The sequence below is a fragment of the Seriola aureovittata genome, chromosome 2 (assembly GCF_021018895.1).
Source record: "Seriola aureovittata isolate HTS-2021-v1 ecotype China chromosome 2, ASM2101889v1, whole genome shotgun sequence".
In the NCBI taxonomy this organism is placed as follows: Eukaryota; Metazoa; Chordata; class Actinopteri; order Carangiformes; family Carangidae; genus Seriola; species Seriola aureovittata.
This window is the reverse complement of record NC_079365.1, coordinates 26423855-26442058: the sequence shown is the minus strand read 5'-3', so window position 1 is coordinate 26442058 and position 18204 is coordinate 26423855. Positions and strand designations below refer to the sequence as shown.

Genomic DNA, 18204 nt, shown 5'->3' with positions numbered 1-18204 from the left:
CGGGAGGTCGATCACCGGAGGGGAGCTTGGGTCGTGTGTGCATCGTATTGAATCAGTTGTGTTAAATTTCTCTTATTTTTCTTAATATTTGTCGGCGGAGGAGGAATTTTGCACTGACAGTTTTACTGTTTGTTCCTTAGTTTTAATGAGTTTTCGGTTCACAGTAATTATGGCTCGTTCTTCGGCACTAACAGACTGGAGAGACGCTGATAAACAGTTTCTTTCGGTGAGTAAATGTTTATTTTCTTTAACGTCCTACAGTTTTAACGTGTATGATGCTCCTAAAAGCTAGAGCGTTTTTTCCCTACGCGCTTTGACCAGAAAACAGGAGACAGTCAACATCCAAATTAATATTAGAGTTAATGTGAACTACAGATGCACTTTGCTAACTTTGCTGATGACTTAGTGTTTGCTATGGTAACCGTACCTTGTCCCAAAACATGCAAACATTTGCAGGACAAGGATAAATATAGTTGAACAATTAACTCACTCTCATGTGGCTGATAAATTTTCCTACATGCAGCAAAACATTCAGGTTTATCTCATTAACTTAAGTTCTGTCTCCTCTTCTCGCTGGTATCTTGTTGTATTGAGTTCAATACACAATGTATAATAGAACATTATCTTGTAGGGGTTTGTCATTTAATACTGTGAATTCATACACAGAAGTCGTCAACTGAAGCAGGTGTTCATGCACCTGTCCTGACAGCTGGTATATGTGTGTGATTAACTGTGATCCACCATGTCTGAACTAACGTGTTTGTCTTTTACTGTCATTCAAAGGAATCCACACTGAAAACTGAAGGACAGGTGCCAACAGAAGGAGACTGTCATGTATGGACAAAGGAGACTGCATGGACATCCTTAGTTCTCAAATGGGCTGTGATGATGATGATGATGATGATGATGCTGCTGATGCCAGAAAACAGCCTCAGTTCAGCTTCCTCTGATGAGAAGACAGACCAGCTGTTTAGACATTTGTTATGTGCCGGTCAGAACTTGTCTGCTTTAGTTCCTGGCTGCTGCAAAGCCTCAAATGATGTCACTGTGATGTCACTTACTCTCTGTGATGTCACTTAAAAGCAACAGTACATTGTTTATAGACAAAACATGTTAGTGTGACGGGGTGGTAAATCAAAATGAGGGACACATACAAATCATTACATTTTTAAAAAAAGGATGTTTTTATTAAAAAGATATCTTACGTAAATAGGAACACACATATAAACCTGACAATAATAAAGGTTTGATAAAAAACAATCAAACAAAAATATCACCATTAAATAATGGTGATATTTTTCGATACAAATGTCAAGTTGTTCATGTTCTAAGGAAAAATGGCTAAAAATACTATGTTAGTCTTTATAAATAGTATTTTCTCATTTAATATCATGGTAAGAGTACTTGACTTAATGGTTTTAAGATTTGGAAACCTACTTTTGCACATTTTTGTGCCTTATGCACCTCATCAAATGTTGCGGACCCAAATGGCTCCCGTTTCATAAAATGACTCATCTATCTTCTGTATGGGGATATAGAGGTATAGCTTTATTGCAGATCAACTTCTGTTAGGGCATGTACATGTGTGTATACATGTCTTGCTGTGGTTGTGGGGACAATTTTGTGTTTGAAACCATCAGTGTGAGGTTATTTTGGCCAGTCGTGACAGCTTCAAAAGGCTTTTAGAGGGACACCTGCAGTGACTGAGGTCAGTGTCAGGATGAGTCTCCATGACATGAATGAGACTCAATGTAATGTCCTTTGTAAAGATTGATGCTTGAGGAGTGAAGTACATGCACCAAGCAGCCGGCACGTTCAAAAGTTCTCCAGGAATTTTCTAGTACTTTTAATATTATCCTCTACTGGCGCAATCTTCCATAATTGTGTCATCAGTTCAGCTCTTTCTTGTTCAACTTTCTGCATGATATAAAAATATGTTCAACTGAGCTTCAGCGCAGTCACCTGGATTTTAAAGTGTGTTTTGTCTGTATGCTAATTAGGCTGCGCCGCCTCTGTGACGGGATTGGTCGGAACAGAGAGGCGGAGCCTCCGACTCCACGGCCATCTTCTCCTATTGGTGCAGCAATGAACCTGACAGCCTTCACCACAGCTGCTGCCGTTTAAGCATCAGAGGAAGAGAGTTTAAGAGCCCAGTCAGTGCATCATTAGAGGCGGCTGACATGATATGCAGCTCGCCTCTGTGCCGCCTTTGTGAACATATGTGTGTAATTTGTTATTTGGTTTAGGATGCTGGTAGTGATTGTTGGGGACTGGGCTAGGTTTAAAATTCTGATTGTGCATCACACCCTTAGAAAAAGGCTGTTAAACACATTAGGAACAGGGGTGCTGCTTCTTGTGTTTTTTGGGTTGGTTAGAATCGCATAGTTAGGCTCTTTGTTGGTTCCTGTTCCCCTACTTCAGTTGTCCTCTTGCCTTGTTTGTATATTTGTTTACTTATTTACCCTCCTGTTAACGCAATAAATTAAATCAGTAATGTGATTTACCAATAACACCTGGTTTTATGTTGCTTCCCTTTTCCCCTAGCTGGGTCGTAACACAAAGCCTGCCAACATATGGTGACTGGGAAGATGGACGCCAGAAGCCAACGTGGTTGTAGTGAACTGAAACCTGGTTTTATGAGCAATCCGCGGTCAGTAAGTGAAATACTGTAAAATATTTCCCGGGCTGTTGTATCTTTGCTTGCAGAAATCAACTGCCTGGTACTGGATGCGAGTCCCACGGCGTCTGAGGTTTTAATTTCTCAGCAAAGTGGTTCCACAAAGGGTTTATATCTCGATGCTTCATGTGAACAGTGCAACATCTACTGGCCTGAATACAAAACAGGCAAATACAAACATTTGTACATCACAAATTGAATGTAAGTATAAGGAAAAGCATGATTGTATTTTATTTTCCAAGCATAGATTTGTATACTGTCAAAGCAAATCACAATATGTTTTGTATGCATCATTTGTAAATATCAGTCAAGTTAAGCTCAATGTCTTTGTTTTAACTTAAGTGTCGAAACTAAGTTGTTTTGCAATGTGGGCAAAGAACATGTAGCTTTACTATTAAATGTCAGCTTTGGTGGTTGTGCTGTAAAGGTGCAATATAAGATGTGGCCAGAACTTTAGTTTAAAATGTTCAAAAACGAATTGACACTATCAACAGTGTGTGAAGCAGCCACAATGACGATGTCATGGTCAAAATCTCCATCTGTTGTATTTCAGTTATCTACTGAAATGCGCATGCGCACCAGCCAGCCCCGACCTGTCCTGTGTTGTAATACCACTTTGTGACACTAGAGGCTGTGTGAGTCAGTGGAGCACCAAGTCTGCCCTCAGTCCCACGAAGAAGAACAACTTCCAGCAGCTTGAGGTTAGCATCACAGAAACACAGGAATGGCTGAACCTCCTAAAAGGTAATATTCATCTGCGTCCCGAAGGACCGCTCCCGACAAGAAACCAAGTTCAACGGCAAAGAAAAGAAGCAACACGAGTAAATCTCGATGTGGCTTTCCACCGCTGGAGACAGCTAACTTTCCTGTTAGCCTGGTGAGTAGCTTCAACATTAGCGCTTTAGCTAAAAGTATAATCAGCGCAACGACTGACAAACCGTACCGACAAACATTTCAGGTGGTGATATTGACGTTGTCGACAGACGTTTTAGCGGTTAGTAGGATTGTGTCTGTTGCTCTCGGCTGTTGTACAGCTAGTGACGTCAGTAACTTTAGGCTCATCTTGTAACTGATGACTGTAACTTGAGATTGTATGGACCCAGTAGACCGAGTGACAACATGTCGATCGGTTCATGTTGTAACCACTTTACATTACTGTTAGGAGACCAGCCATGACTGAAAGTGCACTAGGTCTTTACATTTCTCAGGAGATTTCATCATCCCTCTGTCTTTATCAGGACCTGAGCCAGTACAGATGCAACACTGCCTCCACCCGTCTCACCAACGGCAGAGAGTCCAGACAGTGAGGAGGGTCTAGGTGAGTAACATGCTGTCATTCACTTTTAAAAGTAAGACTTATGTACACCACTGATTTTAAATCAGACCCACAGTGTGTAAATGTTCATACTGCTGATTCTTTACAGTATATCCATATTTGTATTGCTGCATTTGTTGGTTATATAGTGTGTGTGTGTGTATATTGAATTCTTATCATACCTCTAGTTGTTTACTCTTCATTTCCTTGCATTTAAATTTCATAATATTCATACTGTATTTTTGCATATTCATATCTATCTTCACAATTTAATATACACACACAACAGATTTAACATGTTTGTTTATAAAGAACTTGTATGATGTAAAGGAATTGTCCTATCGCATGTTTGTCTGTATCAGGACCAGAAGTCCAGTCTAATCAGCAATGATGCACCAGCCTTTTCTTCTGCATCTGGCCTCATCAATCATCAACCCCATTACATCAACACCTTGAGGTATTATCCCTGCACATGACGGTTATTGTCTATAATGTGATCTTTTGCACATCTCCTAATCAATACCTTTTGCACATCTTGCCCAGCAGGAGTTTTGTCATTCTAAAACACTTTTGTGCATAGTTTTGTAGTATTGTTTTCATTGTTTTATTTTTTTCTTTATATGTATCGATGTATATTTATGTTTGACTGTTGCAATATCCTCAGTGTCACACACTTGCAGGACTTTTGAGCACCACATTTTACAGTTTTGTACATGTTTTTGTGTGTGTGTCTTCTTCACATGTACATGTATCATTTGTTCAGATTTAGTCATAAAGTCTTGTTTTAATTACAATATATGGTAAATGAAGTTTAAATGGATGATTGATTCATCTTTTATCTTCTGAAGTCTTTAGACTGCTTCAAAGACATTTCAGTCAAAAGAGGAGCTTCTCCTTATTTTCTATAGGTATGGCAGAATCCACCTCGGGCCAGAACCACACCTTGCCCAGCAAGAAATGGTAAGTCATGCACATTAATCCACCCCATACATTTAGTCTCAAATCACTCAATGAATTTCTGTTAAAAGCAGTTTGCATTTTGTGTAATTGCATTTCCACACAGATCATAGTTACATTTTTAACATGAGTTAAAATTATATTCTGTTTATTACATTTAAGGTGTCATATAAAATGCATCAGAAAACAATGTGGATGTGATTATTAATATGTGGCTTGAATATTAAAATACTTGCTTGGAAACTTGCTGTGTGTGATTTGTTAAGGAAACAAAACTGTTGCTGTAACTATACATTTATCTAGGCTCAAATTAGGGTCAAAATGACTTTGAGCTTGTAAAGTGATGTTCACAAATAATTCCAATGTTTGTAGTTGTAAATCAACCTTTGTAAACCTTTTAAGATAAATCTGCTTGAGAAATTCAAATTTGCTCATGTGAAACAACTGCGCTTTTGTCAAAGATTTTTGTATTTGTTAGTCTGAATCAAAACTCCACAAATTATCAATGTTGAGGTTGAACAAAGACATTGTAAATGAAGAAATGGGTTTGTCAACATCTGTGTCATTCACTTGGATAGTTTGATCGTTGATTGATGGAGTAATGTGGGTTTCATAAGCTGACAAATTAAAAGGATTTATGTTATAACAGAGCAACAAGCAAATATTTCTTTTTACATTTATGCAAATATATATGTAATATTTGTGTAGGAGCCATACATGTAAGTTTGCATATTCACAGGCGTGGTTTGTGTGGGCACATTGCATTGGCACTTTGGTGGAGGGTGTGTCACTGTGGGTTGTACTCCGAGATTATTTCTAACTCCACTCACCTGTTCACCTTTTCGTTTGGCTTTGGACCATGGTGTGGGGTGAATGTCGGAAGTGAAACTCTCTGTTGACCGCTTCGCTTTGAAACATTACATGATGAAATCTGTGTGCTTTGTTTTGTTATCTTTAATATTACGTCTGTAAGTTATTGGAGCTGCATCGCTATGATGAAGTAATAAATGTGACAGAGCCTCGGAAAACAAGAATGGATGTTTATTGTGCGCGTCAACAATTATCTTCCGTATTTAGCCCACTGCGGCTCATTGAACTTTAAGTGATCGCCAGTTAAGCCGCAATAATTTGTAAGTTGAATAATAAAAATCCAGAGTTATTTAACATTAAGGAGTAGTTGCATTAATTTTACATTACATTTAGTTACATTTATACAGCCTCAAAGTTACATCTGGCCCTTTGAGGGCAACCATCATGCTGATGTGGCCCTCGGTGAAAATGAGTTTGACACCCCTGCGATGTAAATGTGACCTGGGCTGGTGGCGCCCTCGTGAGGCGTTTTTTCTTTCTTTTTTTTTTTTTTTTTTTTTTTTTTACTATCACATGTACAGGAAAACGATCTTTTTTTTAATATATATATTTCCAACAGTGCCTGAACGCAACACGGCCCGTCTCTTTGTACTTCCCCTTTAAGTGCAGATGAAAGCGTGTTACGTAATTTGGGTGAAAGAGGAGGAGCGGACTGAATGGAGGCCAGCCGGCGGTGACAGACCGAAGAGGACTCTGACAGGTAAGGTCCTTCTCCTGCTCAGGTGATAATAGACACGTTATAATGAATCAGCTTTATTTGTCTTCTACTGCAGCATCTGACGGTGCGATTGAGCCTCTGTGTGTGTGTGTGTGTGTGTGTGTGTGTGTGTAACCTGCAGTGTCCGTGTTATGTTCATGTGTGAGATGTTGTGTTTTGAACCACACGTTGAAATGACGCTCAGAGAATCATAACCAGGATACACGTGTGTCTGAAATATATGATCTCGATCTGCTGGTTCTCGGAGCTGCTTCAGATTTATTTTCTCACCCTTGAACCTTCAAAATGAAAAGCAACTATCGGGAAAACTAACAGGAAACCAGAGACGGTTAGCTGAAGGTGAAGTTCCGCTTTAGCTTCTTTAATGTAAACTCTTTTCTTTGCTGCTGACAAATATACACTTTTATTTTGACAATCGCAACTCAACGTCCACTTACTTTTCAGTCCTTTCAACCGTGTCACAGTCTTCATCAGCGGGTTTAGTTTGTACAGTACTTGTCATGTGTGTTGGTTTAAAATATAAAAGTTCATTCTTGATCCTTGGGAACAAAGTTATTTGGCAAAACATTCCCACTTCAAGATCCACTTTTCTGGATTATTTTTTACACATAGGCTACACGTTTGTTTATTTTATTTTTTTTACACATAGACAAACAGACTCTTATAACTTTATTTGTAGAAAATTAAATATAAAATCAAAAATGCAGAAAAAAAAAAAAAGATTTCAGCAATGAACTGGATTGAACTGCCATCGTTGTTATTTTATAAGGACACATAAAAACACCGAGACTGATCAACATTTAAATGGCTTCTCTGACATTTTGGGATATTTTAGGTTCGAGAAATTGAGCTGACGGATGCTAACAGTTTCCCTCTGCTTCCAGTCTTTGTGCTAAGCTAGGCTAAGTAGTCTGAACACACATGGAAACTTATATTCACCTTCTTGTCTGACTCAGTAAACAAACAAACTTTCTGAGTTGGTTTATTTAATCACACAGAAGCAATGGTGAAACTGCCTTTAAGCTCATCATAACCATCATAACATGAATGACTCAGCATCCACATTTGAGACAACAACGTTTGTGTTTTTGTGTGTTTTATTTTGAAAGGAGTGTGCAGCCATGGAGCTGGGTGTTACTAAGTCAATGTTAGCTGGAGGTGTTCTGGTTCTGCCTGTCCTGGCCTTCATCACCTCCTTCGTCTTCTGGCCCGGAGCGCTCCTCAAGGCCTACAACTGGTAAAGACACCACCACACCCACAAATACAACAGACTGGTGATTAATTCATTTTTGTTTATTAGCTTTAATGTTTGCAATGATCTGACAGATTTTACTTCATGAGATGATGTTTTCCAAAAATAATAGATAAAACTGACAGAATGCGTCAAAGTTAGTAACTTATGTTTATTCGTTACTTGTTCCTACAATTGGATTTATACTTTTAATTAAAAGGTCATTACACAAATGTCAAACGTAGCCATAAATTCATATTTTAAGATTTTTTTTTAAATTTTTTTTTAATTTTCATTAATACCATTTTCCTCTCGGCATGAACAGAAATAAAAGTACTGTGATTTTCAAGTTTTTAGTTTTCTATTCTTGTATGTAGCAGAGCATAGACAGGAAGCTACTTTGAAAGCAGAACTTTGTCAGCTACCAATGACCTGACAGTGGAACAAGTTGAGCTCCCCTACGGATAAATGTAGTTTCTTTAATTAAAGCTAATTAGAAAAAGTAGTTCAAACTACTTTGATTATGTACATTCGATACGAAATTATGACAAAGAAAATCACATCAGTTGAGTTTATTGCAAAATGTTCCTATTTGTTTACAGGTCATAATATAAATCAAAAATATAAAACACCCCACTGTTCATGGGAAACTGCTGGGATATCAGCTTTGGTTGTGCAAACAATAATTGCGTAAGTATGACCGTGGTGATTCTTCCTCAGGCCGAGATTCAGGAGGTTTATCCATGATGATGTTGTCACTGTGTGAGCACAGAGCAACACTTGCCCTTGGCTTTTGCGCATGCACTACACAAAGGTCAAGTGTGTGGTGGTGAAGGAAAATGGGGGCAGGGCTGTTTCAAGAGAAACAATGGTAAAATAAAATACTTCTGATAGAGTATAACCCAGCCGTTACTCAGACAAGTTCATTTGGTTTCCAGACCAACAAACCTTAACAAGTACTGATCTGATTTTTTATTTTATTTACTTGAATTTACTTTTTAATTCACTGAGATCATTCATTCTCTCCAGATGATTAACCCTTTTTGTTTGAACACATGATCTTGCTGTTGTAAACACAATGTGTATTTTAAATTCTGTGCACTACAGACTGTTGTTGAGCTGTAATGTCACTGTCTCCAAAATGTACTCTTATTGTGAAGGAGCAGGACTGGTAGTGTGTGACCTTTCCTACTGGACTTTGTCTAAGTTGTAAAAAGAAAAAAAAACAGATTATAGCTTCTCTCTCTCTCTCTCTCTCCTCTCTCTCTCTCTCTCTCTCTCTCTCATACACACACACACACACACATTAAAGTGCTGAGTCACTGTCATGTAACAGTTTTATCAGCAGTTTTGTAACTTGAATAAAAGTTAAAGATCAAGTTAGAAAACACTGAAATATTTACCCCCCCCCCCCAAAAACAATTAGGTAATCATATTACACAAACATATTGATTGATTTTGTTCAGTTATGACCTGTATCTATGAATACTGTGCCCAGAGAAAAATATTGTACTCAATACATTTTGTGCAGAGGATGAATACTGCTATTGTGGTCCTTGACTTTTCCTCTGACGCTGGTTGACATCATTTGTGGCTTTCAGTGAGTTATCTTAGCAATAGTTGAATGATTGTCATGAAATCTGGTGCAGAGGTCCTTGGCCCCGAGGACTGAGCTAAATAACTTTGGTGTTACCCTGACTTTTCATCTAGGGCATCAGGTTCATCCCCGTCAGCGTCAGCTGTAGTTTGGTGCTAATTAGCAAATGTTATCATGCTAACGAGCTGAAATGAGACGGGAACATCTACCGGGGTAAACATTAACGTTAACACTTACATTGTGAACATGCACACTCTTTCATTTGAGGAAAACACATGATGTGAGTGGCACAAAGTCGATCAACAACTATTGATCTTATTTAAATGAGATTTCCTGATCACATCCTGCTCTCCAGAGGATGAACCCTTCAGATGTTAGTGACCCCTGACCTTCCCTCTGCTGCCCCCCTCTGTACAAACTTTGCACTGTATGCCCCAATTATGAAATGACAAACACATGGTCTCATAAAAAGCGTAACTGTGAAGACAATACACAGAGGTGCTTTACATAAAAATAGATAAAAAGAACAGGACATTTATTTTATTTATTTCATTTTATTTCATCTTTATTTAATCAGGCAATCTAATTGAGATTAAACTCTTTTCCATAGAGACCAAGGAGCAAGAGACAATCAACAACAAAAACATCAGAACTACACGATACAAGAAACGAAGAAATTAAGAATTGACAAAAACATTCACAATAGTCATAAAATACATCAGATAATAGAGATTTAAAATCTCTAAGGGAAATGTAAGAGTTTAGTTTGAGGGTTGCTTCCATTTAAATGGTGCCTAGAACCTGAAACCAGTTCTGCCAATATAAGTGTGAACATGAGGGATGTGGAGGGTTTGGTAGTTACTGGATCATGAGACGGAAGCTACATTTTTAAGGTGACTCCTACCTGTGTGGCTCTGTGATCTCTCAACACATAATCTAGATGTGTCTTTATGCAATTTCAAACATCTTCAGACGACGTGGGCGCGTGATAACCCCCAGTGATGCTGTTATAATCCTCCCCAGGTACTGGCGCCGCAGGCTGGGGCTGGTGGTCCGCTACTCTCACAGCGGAAGTTACCGCTTCTGTTATTCCAGCCGTGGGACGCCGGGGGGCGCCACACCATCGATGCTGCTGCTGCATGGCTTCTCCGCCACCAAGGACATGTGGTTGCCCGTCGTCAAGGTAACACATACAGTAGATACACACTGTAAGGCCCGGCTCATCACGTGGAAACACCTGGACACTTCGAAATGTGCATAAGTGAAAGGATAGAGAGGAAAGAACAGAATTAGATGAAAGGGAGGAGGAGAGGAAAGAAGTTGTCTCTATCTATCTATCTATCTATCTATCTATCTATCTATCTATCTATCTATCTATCTACACTCAAACATCGACCACATTTTGTCACTTCTCCAGTGTGAACGCGTGTCTCATTTCCGTCAGTCTTGGGTGTGTTTGTTTTCTTCTCCAGCACATCCCCAGGAACCAGCATGTGGTGTGCGTGGACATGCCGGGACACGAGGGGACAAGTCGCACCTGTGCTGAGGACTACAGCATCCAGGGCCAGGTCGGCCGAATCCACCAGGTCTGTACAAAGCCCACACCTCTCGGTGAGAGACGGATCTAGAGAGTTTAAGGATCAGACTGTGCTGATCAGTCAAAATGCTTTATAAAACACACATGGGAGAAAGTGAGTGATGAAATGTAATTTTATTCCGTGCAGAGAATAAAATGGCGCATTTTCTGGACGTCTGACTGTCTCTGGAAGACTCAGTTCATCTTTCTTCAGCTTTGCTCTGTGAATCCCAGCAGACTGCACCATCTCACTGTCACTAGTTACTTTAAGGAACAGTCTGGGGAAATACACTAAAGAATATAATGAGAAGATGGATATTTATCTCCTGTACGGAACTGGAGTCAGGACTTGCTTAGCTTAGCAGAAAGACTGGAAACAGGGTGTATATATGAACACACCAACACCTCTAAACCTCGCTGACTCATGTTGTATCTCGTTCGTTTAATCAGTGCACAGACAGAAATTTAAAAAACAGATTTGTGGTTTTCGGGGGAGTTACGAGCTGGAACTATTTCTTGTTGTGGTGCAGTGTGTGCAGCTTTGATGTGGTACCATCTATCATGTCTGAACAGAGACTAAAACTAAAACCTGTGTGCTGCACCGAGGCACTGGGCGGAGGGATACGCTGTTGTTCTCCTGAGAGACAATGAAATAGGTGACACTTCTCTGTGTGTGCAGTTTGTGCAGAGCATCGGTCTGGATAAGAGACCCTTCCACCTGGTCGGCACATCGATGGGTGGGAACGTGGCAGGGGTGTACGCTGCCTGCTACCCTGCTCACCTGTCCAGCGTCAGCTTGTTGTGTCCCGCAGGTAAATTCAGCAGGCGTCTGATCTACATGACGTGTCAGTGTTTCCCTCCAGGATTCAAACCTTCCTCCTCCTCCTCCTCCTCTTCCTCTCTGTCCTCCAGGTCTGGTTTATCCCACAGACTCTGAGTTCATCATTCGTCTGAGGGAGATGGAGAAGAGTCAGGAGGAGGAGGAGGCGATTCCTCTGATCCCCACCACTCCTCAGGAGTTGGAGAACATGCTGAGACTCTGCTGTCACACCTCCCTCAACCTCCCCCGACAGGTACAGGGCTCTGCTGCCTGCTCTCAGATCAACATTAAGACTCTTTCAAGGCTTCACACAACTCGCTTCCTCAATATAAAGTATCAGTATATCGTGTGTGTGTGTGTGTGTGTGTGTGTTGGCAGGTCATGCGAGGGCTTCTGGACAACAGGATCCCCAACAATGATTTCTACAGAGAAGGTCAGTCTATAGAATCACTCTGCTTATTTTCTCCTTCTTCTCTTCCTCTTCCTCCTCTTCTTCCTCCTCTTCCTCCTCGTCTGTTGCTCCATTAAACAAAGTTCTCTGTGACAGATTATGGATCAATGATACAGTACTAAGAAGCAGGCCTTTATTCCTAATTTCCCTTTTTTTATAAGTGTATTTGTTCATTTTTATGTAAAAAGCTTCTTGCACATAAAAAGCCCTGCAGCAGCTCATAGTGTGTGTGTGTGTGTGTGTGTGTGTGTGTGTGTGTGTGTGTGTGTGTGTGTGTGTGTGTGTGTGTGTGTGTGTGTGTGTGTGTGTGTGTGTGTGTGTGTGTGTGTGTGTGTGTGTGTGTGTGTGTGTGTGTGTGTCAGTGTTCATGGAGATCGTCGGGGAGAAGTCTCGTCACTCGCTGCAGGAAAACCTTCCTCTGATCACAGCGCCTCTGCAGGTCATCTGGGGGAAGGAAGACCAGGTAGGTGAATCACAGAGACGGTCAATTAGATGTTAATGGAAAACCACAAATGTCAACCTCCTGGTGGCGCTAGAGAAAAGGTCAGAAGGTCACCAAAGTCAGTAGGATTCATCCTCTGGGGACCATGAAAAGTTGTTGAGGTATTTTAGTCTGACCTACATTGCTATCGACAGAGCCGTGCCGCTAACGTTGCTAATGAAGTATAAATATAATAAATCCACAAACATGACAAGCTGCTAATAAACCTGCCTCCTCTCTCAGGTGCTGGATGTTTCGGGGGCAGCCGTGCTGCAGGCGGCGCTGCCCGGCTGCCAGGTGGAGCTGTTGGACAACTGCGGTCACTCTGTGGCGTTGGAGCGACCCAGGAAAGTCGCCAATCTCATCATGGACTTCTTGTCTGCACAGGAAGTCACCGGGGAAGACGCTAAGAAACATTCCTGAAGAAAACTTTTGAACTCTACGCCGACCCCTGACCTCACAATGGATGATGTAGGCGAGGAGAGTGATTGTTATGATGAAGGTGATGAGGATAATGATGATGGAGGTAATGATTGTGGTGTTGAAACTCTTTTATAGGTTATTGTGAGACTTTTCTACGACAACGTATGTGAAAATTAAACGAACGCACAAAAATTCCACTTATCAGCATATACCTATATATGTGTTTACCAGGTTGGATCTCACACAGCTCTACTGTCATCTCTGTTTCAGATGTTCATGTTGAATGAAAACATTTTAGGATTTTGCACATTTCTCTTTCAGTAAACTGTATTTCAGTCTCTGTTTCACTGAATGGTTGGTTTCTGTCTGTGTGTTACGTCTCCTGCTGGGACCTGACTGCATATTTAACCTCATATGAAAAACATCACAGGTGAATGAGTGTGATTGAAGTGTGATTTTTATCCTGTTTAGAAAGTAAAAAAGTTTCATAAATGAAGTGAGTCAGTCCTTTTAACACTTTTAGTACAAAGAGTGTGTATGACTACAGAAGTAAAACCAATTAAGTGAAAAGAATTGATTGATTGATTGATTGATTGATTGATTGATTGATTGAAAACTTCTGCGCTAGTTTTTGTTTTTTTCATTCACCAGACCACTGGGGGACACGTCTCTAGCTCTATCAAGAATTTCAAAGAGGAGATCATTTGGTCAAGATGTATCAGTCCACAGCAACAAGTTGTCCATCTTGTATTGTGCATGTGACGTGTATTACAGTGGTAGGCAAATAGAAAATCTGGCTCTTCAACTAAAACATTTGGCCTCTTAACGAAAGTTTAAGTTTTTACTTTCTTTGTTTGCATCAAAACTTTTGCATATTTTTTTTTTTTTTTTTTTTTTACATAAACCTGCTTCAGGTCACAATGTAAATATGAAAGTTGTTTAACTACCAATAAAACAAGAAATGTAATACTGCATTTAGATATGTGATTTGGTCTGAGAAATCCTTAAATATTTTCAATACTTATTTCTTTATTTCTTTTTATCATATTCAGATCATTTACTTAAGTACAAGTAATTTTACTTCTTTTGGGCCTTGAACAGTTATTTAAATAAAACCATCTGAGAAATTTAGAAGAGAAATCAATCTTTGGTGGAAGAGTGAACAACTCTACTTTTTGTCACAGGTAACAAGACAAAACGGTTTGGAGCTACTGGTTTCATGCATTGTATTTTATAATCCTCATCATATGTTTCATTCAATGTAAAATCTTTATAGATATTTATATACAGATAAAAGCTCCCTCTAAAATGTAGTATAAAATATAAAGCAACAGAAAATAAAATTTAAAGTACAAGTTCCTCAAAAATGTATTCTAAGTAGTAATGTAAGTGAATAATTGTACTTAGATACTTCCCCCCATTGCCTGACAGAAATGAACCAGGGCTTACTGTTTGTGGATGGACCCACCACTCTGAATTGTGTTCATGCTTTATTCCAACGTGGTAAATATTAGTGTCAATAGTGTTAGTAGTGCTGGAAGTTGGACTGCATGTATTGCACTATTGCCTGAAGCACATTTCCACGCGGGGACAATAACACTCTTGAGGTCACACCAGCTGAACACCTTGAATTTAGCTGTTTTTGTTCTATCACGTATTTGCGGCAGATGGTCAGATACAAAGAATGTATAACTCCTTTTAAATAAGCTAAACGTAATGTATCACTGTTAATATTGCATCTTCTTTAACTGACAGCGGTGGTACATTTTGCAGCCATTCTGCCAACAGTTCGTGAACGTTGTCAGATAATCGCGATCTCTCTCCGACTCGCAATTAAAGACCTGAACGCACCACAGTGATCGCGCATGCGCGGGTACAATTGTTTGCTAGGACGCAGTAATCTCAAAACACACACTTATCTCTGTCGTGTCGGTGCTGCTGGTGAGTAAAATACTGCAACTCTTTGTTATACATCACGGCAATAACAAAATACAGCTTGTTAACCGTTAGTTATTTCTACCGGACATCGCAAGCGGCTACTAGCTAGTGTCGTTAGTTAGTTAAGCTAGCTCGTGTTTGACCTCCTGTTAGCTAGTTTAGCTTCTCGTGGTTCAACCATGCGTGTCTGACTTTGTGAAAGTGGCCAAAAGTTTCACACAACACTGGTACAAGAAACACACAGTGACATATGTTGACTGTTTTACAAGTGGCATCACAATGCTGTTTGACCGGCTGATGGCACAGGAAAACGCACGTCACTGTTGTGTGCACCTTGTGCAAATTACATATTGTTGTTTAGAAGGTGTATGTAAAAGCATTGTTACAGTGCATCAAACTCATAACAACAGGAAACACCTTCATGTTTGAGTTTAACCTGCAGGATTGGTAGGTTTGTGTGCAAATCCAGACCTGACAAACAGACCTGGATCATATAAAATCATGTTGATGTTAATGTAACTTCTCTTTAAACTGTCGTGGTTTGTGTTTTAGTCTGAAGTCAGCTGATTGACCTGATGCTTTAATATCATGAGACCTGTCGACAAGAAGGGCGAATCTGCTGTTTACCAACGGGTCGTGTTAAAGAACGCCTCGCCGTACCACTACATGAAGGTCTGCCTGTAAGTCACTGCAAGATGTTTTTGTTTATTGTTTGTTTTTTTCTCTAAAATTCATTCAGCAGAGGAGCTGAGTGATAATTCAGTTTCTTTTAATTGTCTCTCCATAAAATGTTGAGTACTGTGCAAAGATTTTAGACACTTTAGATGTTTAGTTTTATATCCACTCAACAGTACGATCAGGGAGGCTTCTGATAGGTCCCACTTTACCTATAGTGCCTAAAACATTTGCACAGTAATGTAAAAATAAATAATGTTTATTGATCCATAATTTCTGTACAAAGTCTATGTGCATTACCGTTACATCCATCACAAATGATATTTCTGTGTGTGTTTAGTGTCCTGGAAGATGAGACTACCAGACTGAGTGCAGTTGATTTTAAGCAGTTCATCATCACAGGTCTGAAGAGCCTGTTTGGAGAGGTGAGTCCATTAACACGGCCGTGGTCGCCGGTTCGAATCCCACCCCTGCTTAACACTGTGTGATATCTGATCAGAGGCTGTGAGGACCTGTGAATTGAAGCCTCCAGAAAATGTCGAGCTGGTGCTGAAATTAGCTTCTTGATCAATAGAAAATATATAAAAGCAATATTGATAATGGAATCATCTTCGGAGTCGCTGCATGTCATTAATATATTTTATATGTTCCTCAGGTGGGAGCAGCTCTGAATTTTGACCTGTTGAAGTACAATGAGGAAACCCTGTCTGCTACTTTGCGTGTTTACAGCAGGTGAGCTTCAGTCACACTGACGTTAACATCAGCAGGACAGGAACAAGTTTCCACTCCTGTGTCACTTCGCGGTTGAAACCATCTGCTACAGGTGATTGAACTAGACTAGATGTTTTTTTTTTTAATGTGTGTGTGGTTGTGGTTGTTTTCAGGGGTTTGGTGAAGCTGTGGAGCTCTCTGACTCTGCTGGGCTCCTACCAGAACCAGGCCTGTGCCTTCAGAGTGCTGCAGGTTAGCAGACTTCATTTTCACTAAGTCGGCCTCACGAACAACCCGCCTGCTTGTACAAACAGATTCATTCTTAAGTGGTTCTTACATCAGACGTGATTAAAGAAAACTTTTGCCTCGGTCGTAGTTCATAAATATGATTCATTGTGTGCTTGTGTTAGTGGATAGTTATTATTTGGCTCTCAGTAATGAAACTGTTATTGTTGTAATAGAACAACTGAAGTGAAGTTAGACTGTTTCTGCAGTTTTTGGTGGCTACTAAGCAGCTCCAGGTCCATTAACGCCACCCTCTGGACGGGAGTAGATCTGACTCTCCATGCAGCAGACTGCAGGCAGATTTGTGATCTGATGTACAGTATGTGGCTAATAAGTGTGTAAATGAAGAGGTAGTGTCTTAAATCTCATATGAGACACTTGAAATGTCAATGGGGCCCTGCGTTCCCAAGGTCAAAGGTCAATCTCCACGTTTGGGGAAAAAAAAACCCATTTATTTCAGTTTGACAGGTTTCTCTTGTGTCATCTTCAGGTGTCGCCCTTCCTGCTGGCGCTGACAGGAAACAGCCGAGAGCTGCAGCTGGACTGAAGGAGGCGGAGCATCGTTTTCTTCAGGATGAGTTTCATATGGAGGAGTGTCTTTAACAAGCCGCGGCTCTGCCTCTCTTCCATCGCAGTAGCTCATCCCCTCTGCCGGCTCCTCCACGTCGGCCAGCGAGCGTCCCTCACCAAAGCCTTCTCCTCCCGCGATGTGGAGCTGTTCGCTAAGCTGACAGGCGACAACAACCCCCTCCACCTGGACCCAGCATACGCCAGCACCACCTCCTTCGAAGCGCCCATCGTCCACGGCGTCCTCATCAACGGCCTGATCTCCGCTGTGCTTGGCACAAAGATGCCCGGCCATGGCTGTGTCTTCCTGCACCAGGAGATCCGCTTCCCGGCGCCGCTGTATGTCGGTGAGGAGGTGCTGGCCGAAGCCGAGGTCCTCAAGATCAAGATGTCATTCGCCTTGATCACTGTGACATGCTCGGTCAAGGACAAGGTAGTGATGGCGGGGGAGGTGATGGTGATGATGCCCGAGGATCAGCAGAAGAAGGGGTGAGAGGACAGGGAGGAGGAGATGAGGATATAGGTCAGAGGTCACCGCACCATGACAGTAACCAGATCAGATAATGTGATGGTCTGTGATTAAATATGGCCGCTGCAGCACACACTGTGCAGCCCAGCATCTTCTGAGCTCATATGGTGTCGGTTCGCAGCAGCTTTTGTAGTCAGTGGAATTCACTCCATCTTTATTTTCATGTTATTATTTTTGCTGCTTTTTGATGATGTACTTCAACCATGACAAGAAGAAGTGCGTTTGTTTGGACACTTACCAGAGAGACATGTCTGTCAGTTGATGATTGATCGTTGAGTGTGTGTACTTTGTTGGCTCAGCTCTGTATTATGTTTAACATTTGAAATTTTTGTGTGGAATAAAAAGGCTATCTTTTACTTTGTTCGGACCATTTACGTCTTATC

At 40.7% G+C, this 18204-nt stretch overlaps 2 protein-coding genes across 6 annotated transcripts; both read left to right on the top strand.

Moving 5' to 3' along the window:
* Positions 1–2166: 2166 nt before the first annotated feature.
* LOC130160844 (monoacylglycerol lipase abhd6-A-like) lies at positions 2167–14090 on the top strand. Of its 3 annotated transcripts, XM_056363615.1 has the most exons (14): positions 2167–2878; positions 3231–3554; positions 3916–3995; positions 4355–4449; positions 4901–4952; positions 6424–6519; positions 7647–7774; positions 10389–10548; positions 10838–10951; positions 11621–11753; positions 11854–12014; positions 12140–12194; positions 12575–12675; positions 12937–14090. In XM_056363615.1, exons 7-14 carry the CDS (start codon positions 7659–7661, stop codon positions 13114–13116), a joined length of 1020 nt encoding a protein of 339 aa, XP_056219590.1. In that variant the 5' UTR covers positions 2167–2878; positions 3231–3554; positions 3916–3995; positions 4355–4449; positions 4901–4952; positions 6424–6519; positions 7647–7658; the 3' UTR covers positions 13117–14090. The 3 variants fall into 3 exon arrangements, with proteins under 3 accessions (XP_056219590.1, XP_056219599.1, XP_056219607.1); XM_056363624.1 differs by lacking the exons at positions 2167–2878; positions 3231–3554 and having other exon boundaries at positions 3848–3995; XM_056363632.1 differs by lacking the exons at positions 2167–2878; positions 3231–3554; positions 3916–3995; ... (1 more) ...; positions 4901–4952; positions 6424–6519 and adding an exon at positions 6701–6876.
* An 807-nt stretch (positions 14091–14897) lies between these two features.
* On the top strand, positions 14898–18177 carry rpp14 (ribonuclease P/MRP 14 subunit). 3 transcript variants are annotated; one of them, XM_056363634.1, is made up of 6 exons: positions 14898–15057; positions 15607–15734; positions 16070–16154; positions 16385–16461; positions 16614–16692; positions 17216–17406. In XM_056363634.1, exons 2-6 carry the CDS (start codon positions 15643–15645, stop codon positions 17270–17272), a joined length of 390 nt encoding a protein of 129 aa, XP_056219609.1. In that variant the 5' UTR covers positions 14898–15057; positions 15607–15642; the 3' UTR covers positions 17273–17406. The 3 variants fall into 3 exon arrangements, with proteins under 3 accessions (XP_056219609.1, XP_056219619.1, XP_056219608.1); XM_056363644.1 differs by having other exon boundaries at positions 14963–15057; positions 15614–15734; XM_056363633.1 differs by lacking the exons at positions 14898–15057; positions 15607–15734; positions 16070–16154; positions 16385–16461 and having other exon boundaries at positions 16615–16692; positions 17216–18177.
* The last annotated feature ends 27 nt before the right edge of the window (positions 18178–18204 follow it).

Bases quoted from the DNA above. Each gene is read 5' to 3' on its own strand.
- LOC130160844 (XM_056363615.1), top strand. From the start codon at position 7,659: ATGGAGCTGGGTGTTACTAAGTCAATGTTAGCTGGAGGTGTTCTGGTT. The intron at 7,775-10,388 runs GTAAAGACACCA...AATCCTCCCCAG, and splicing joins CTCCTCAAGGCCTACAACTG to GTACTGGCGCCGCAGGCTGG. The intron at 10,549-10,837 runs GTAACACATACA...TTTCTTCTCCAG, and splicing joins TGTGGTTGCCCGTCGTCAAG to CACATCCCCAGGAACCAGCA.
- rpp14 (XM_056363633.1), top strand. From the start codon at position 17,300: ATGAGTTTCATATGGAGGAGTGTCTTTAACAAGCCGCGGCTCTGCCTC.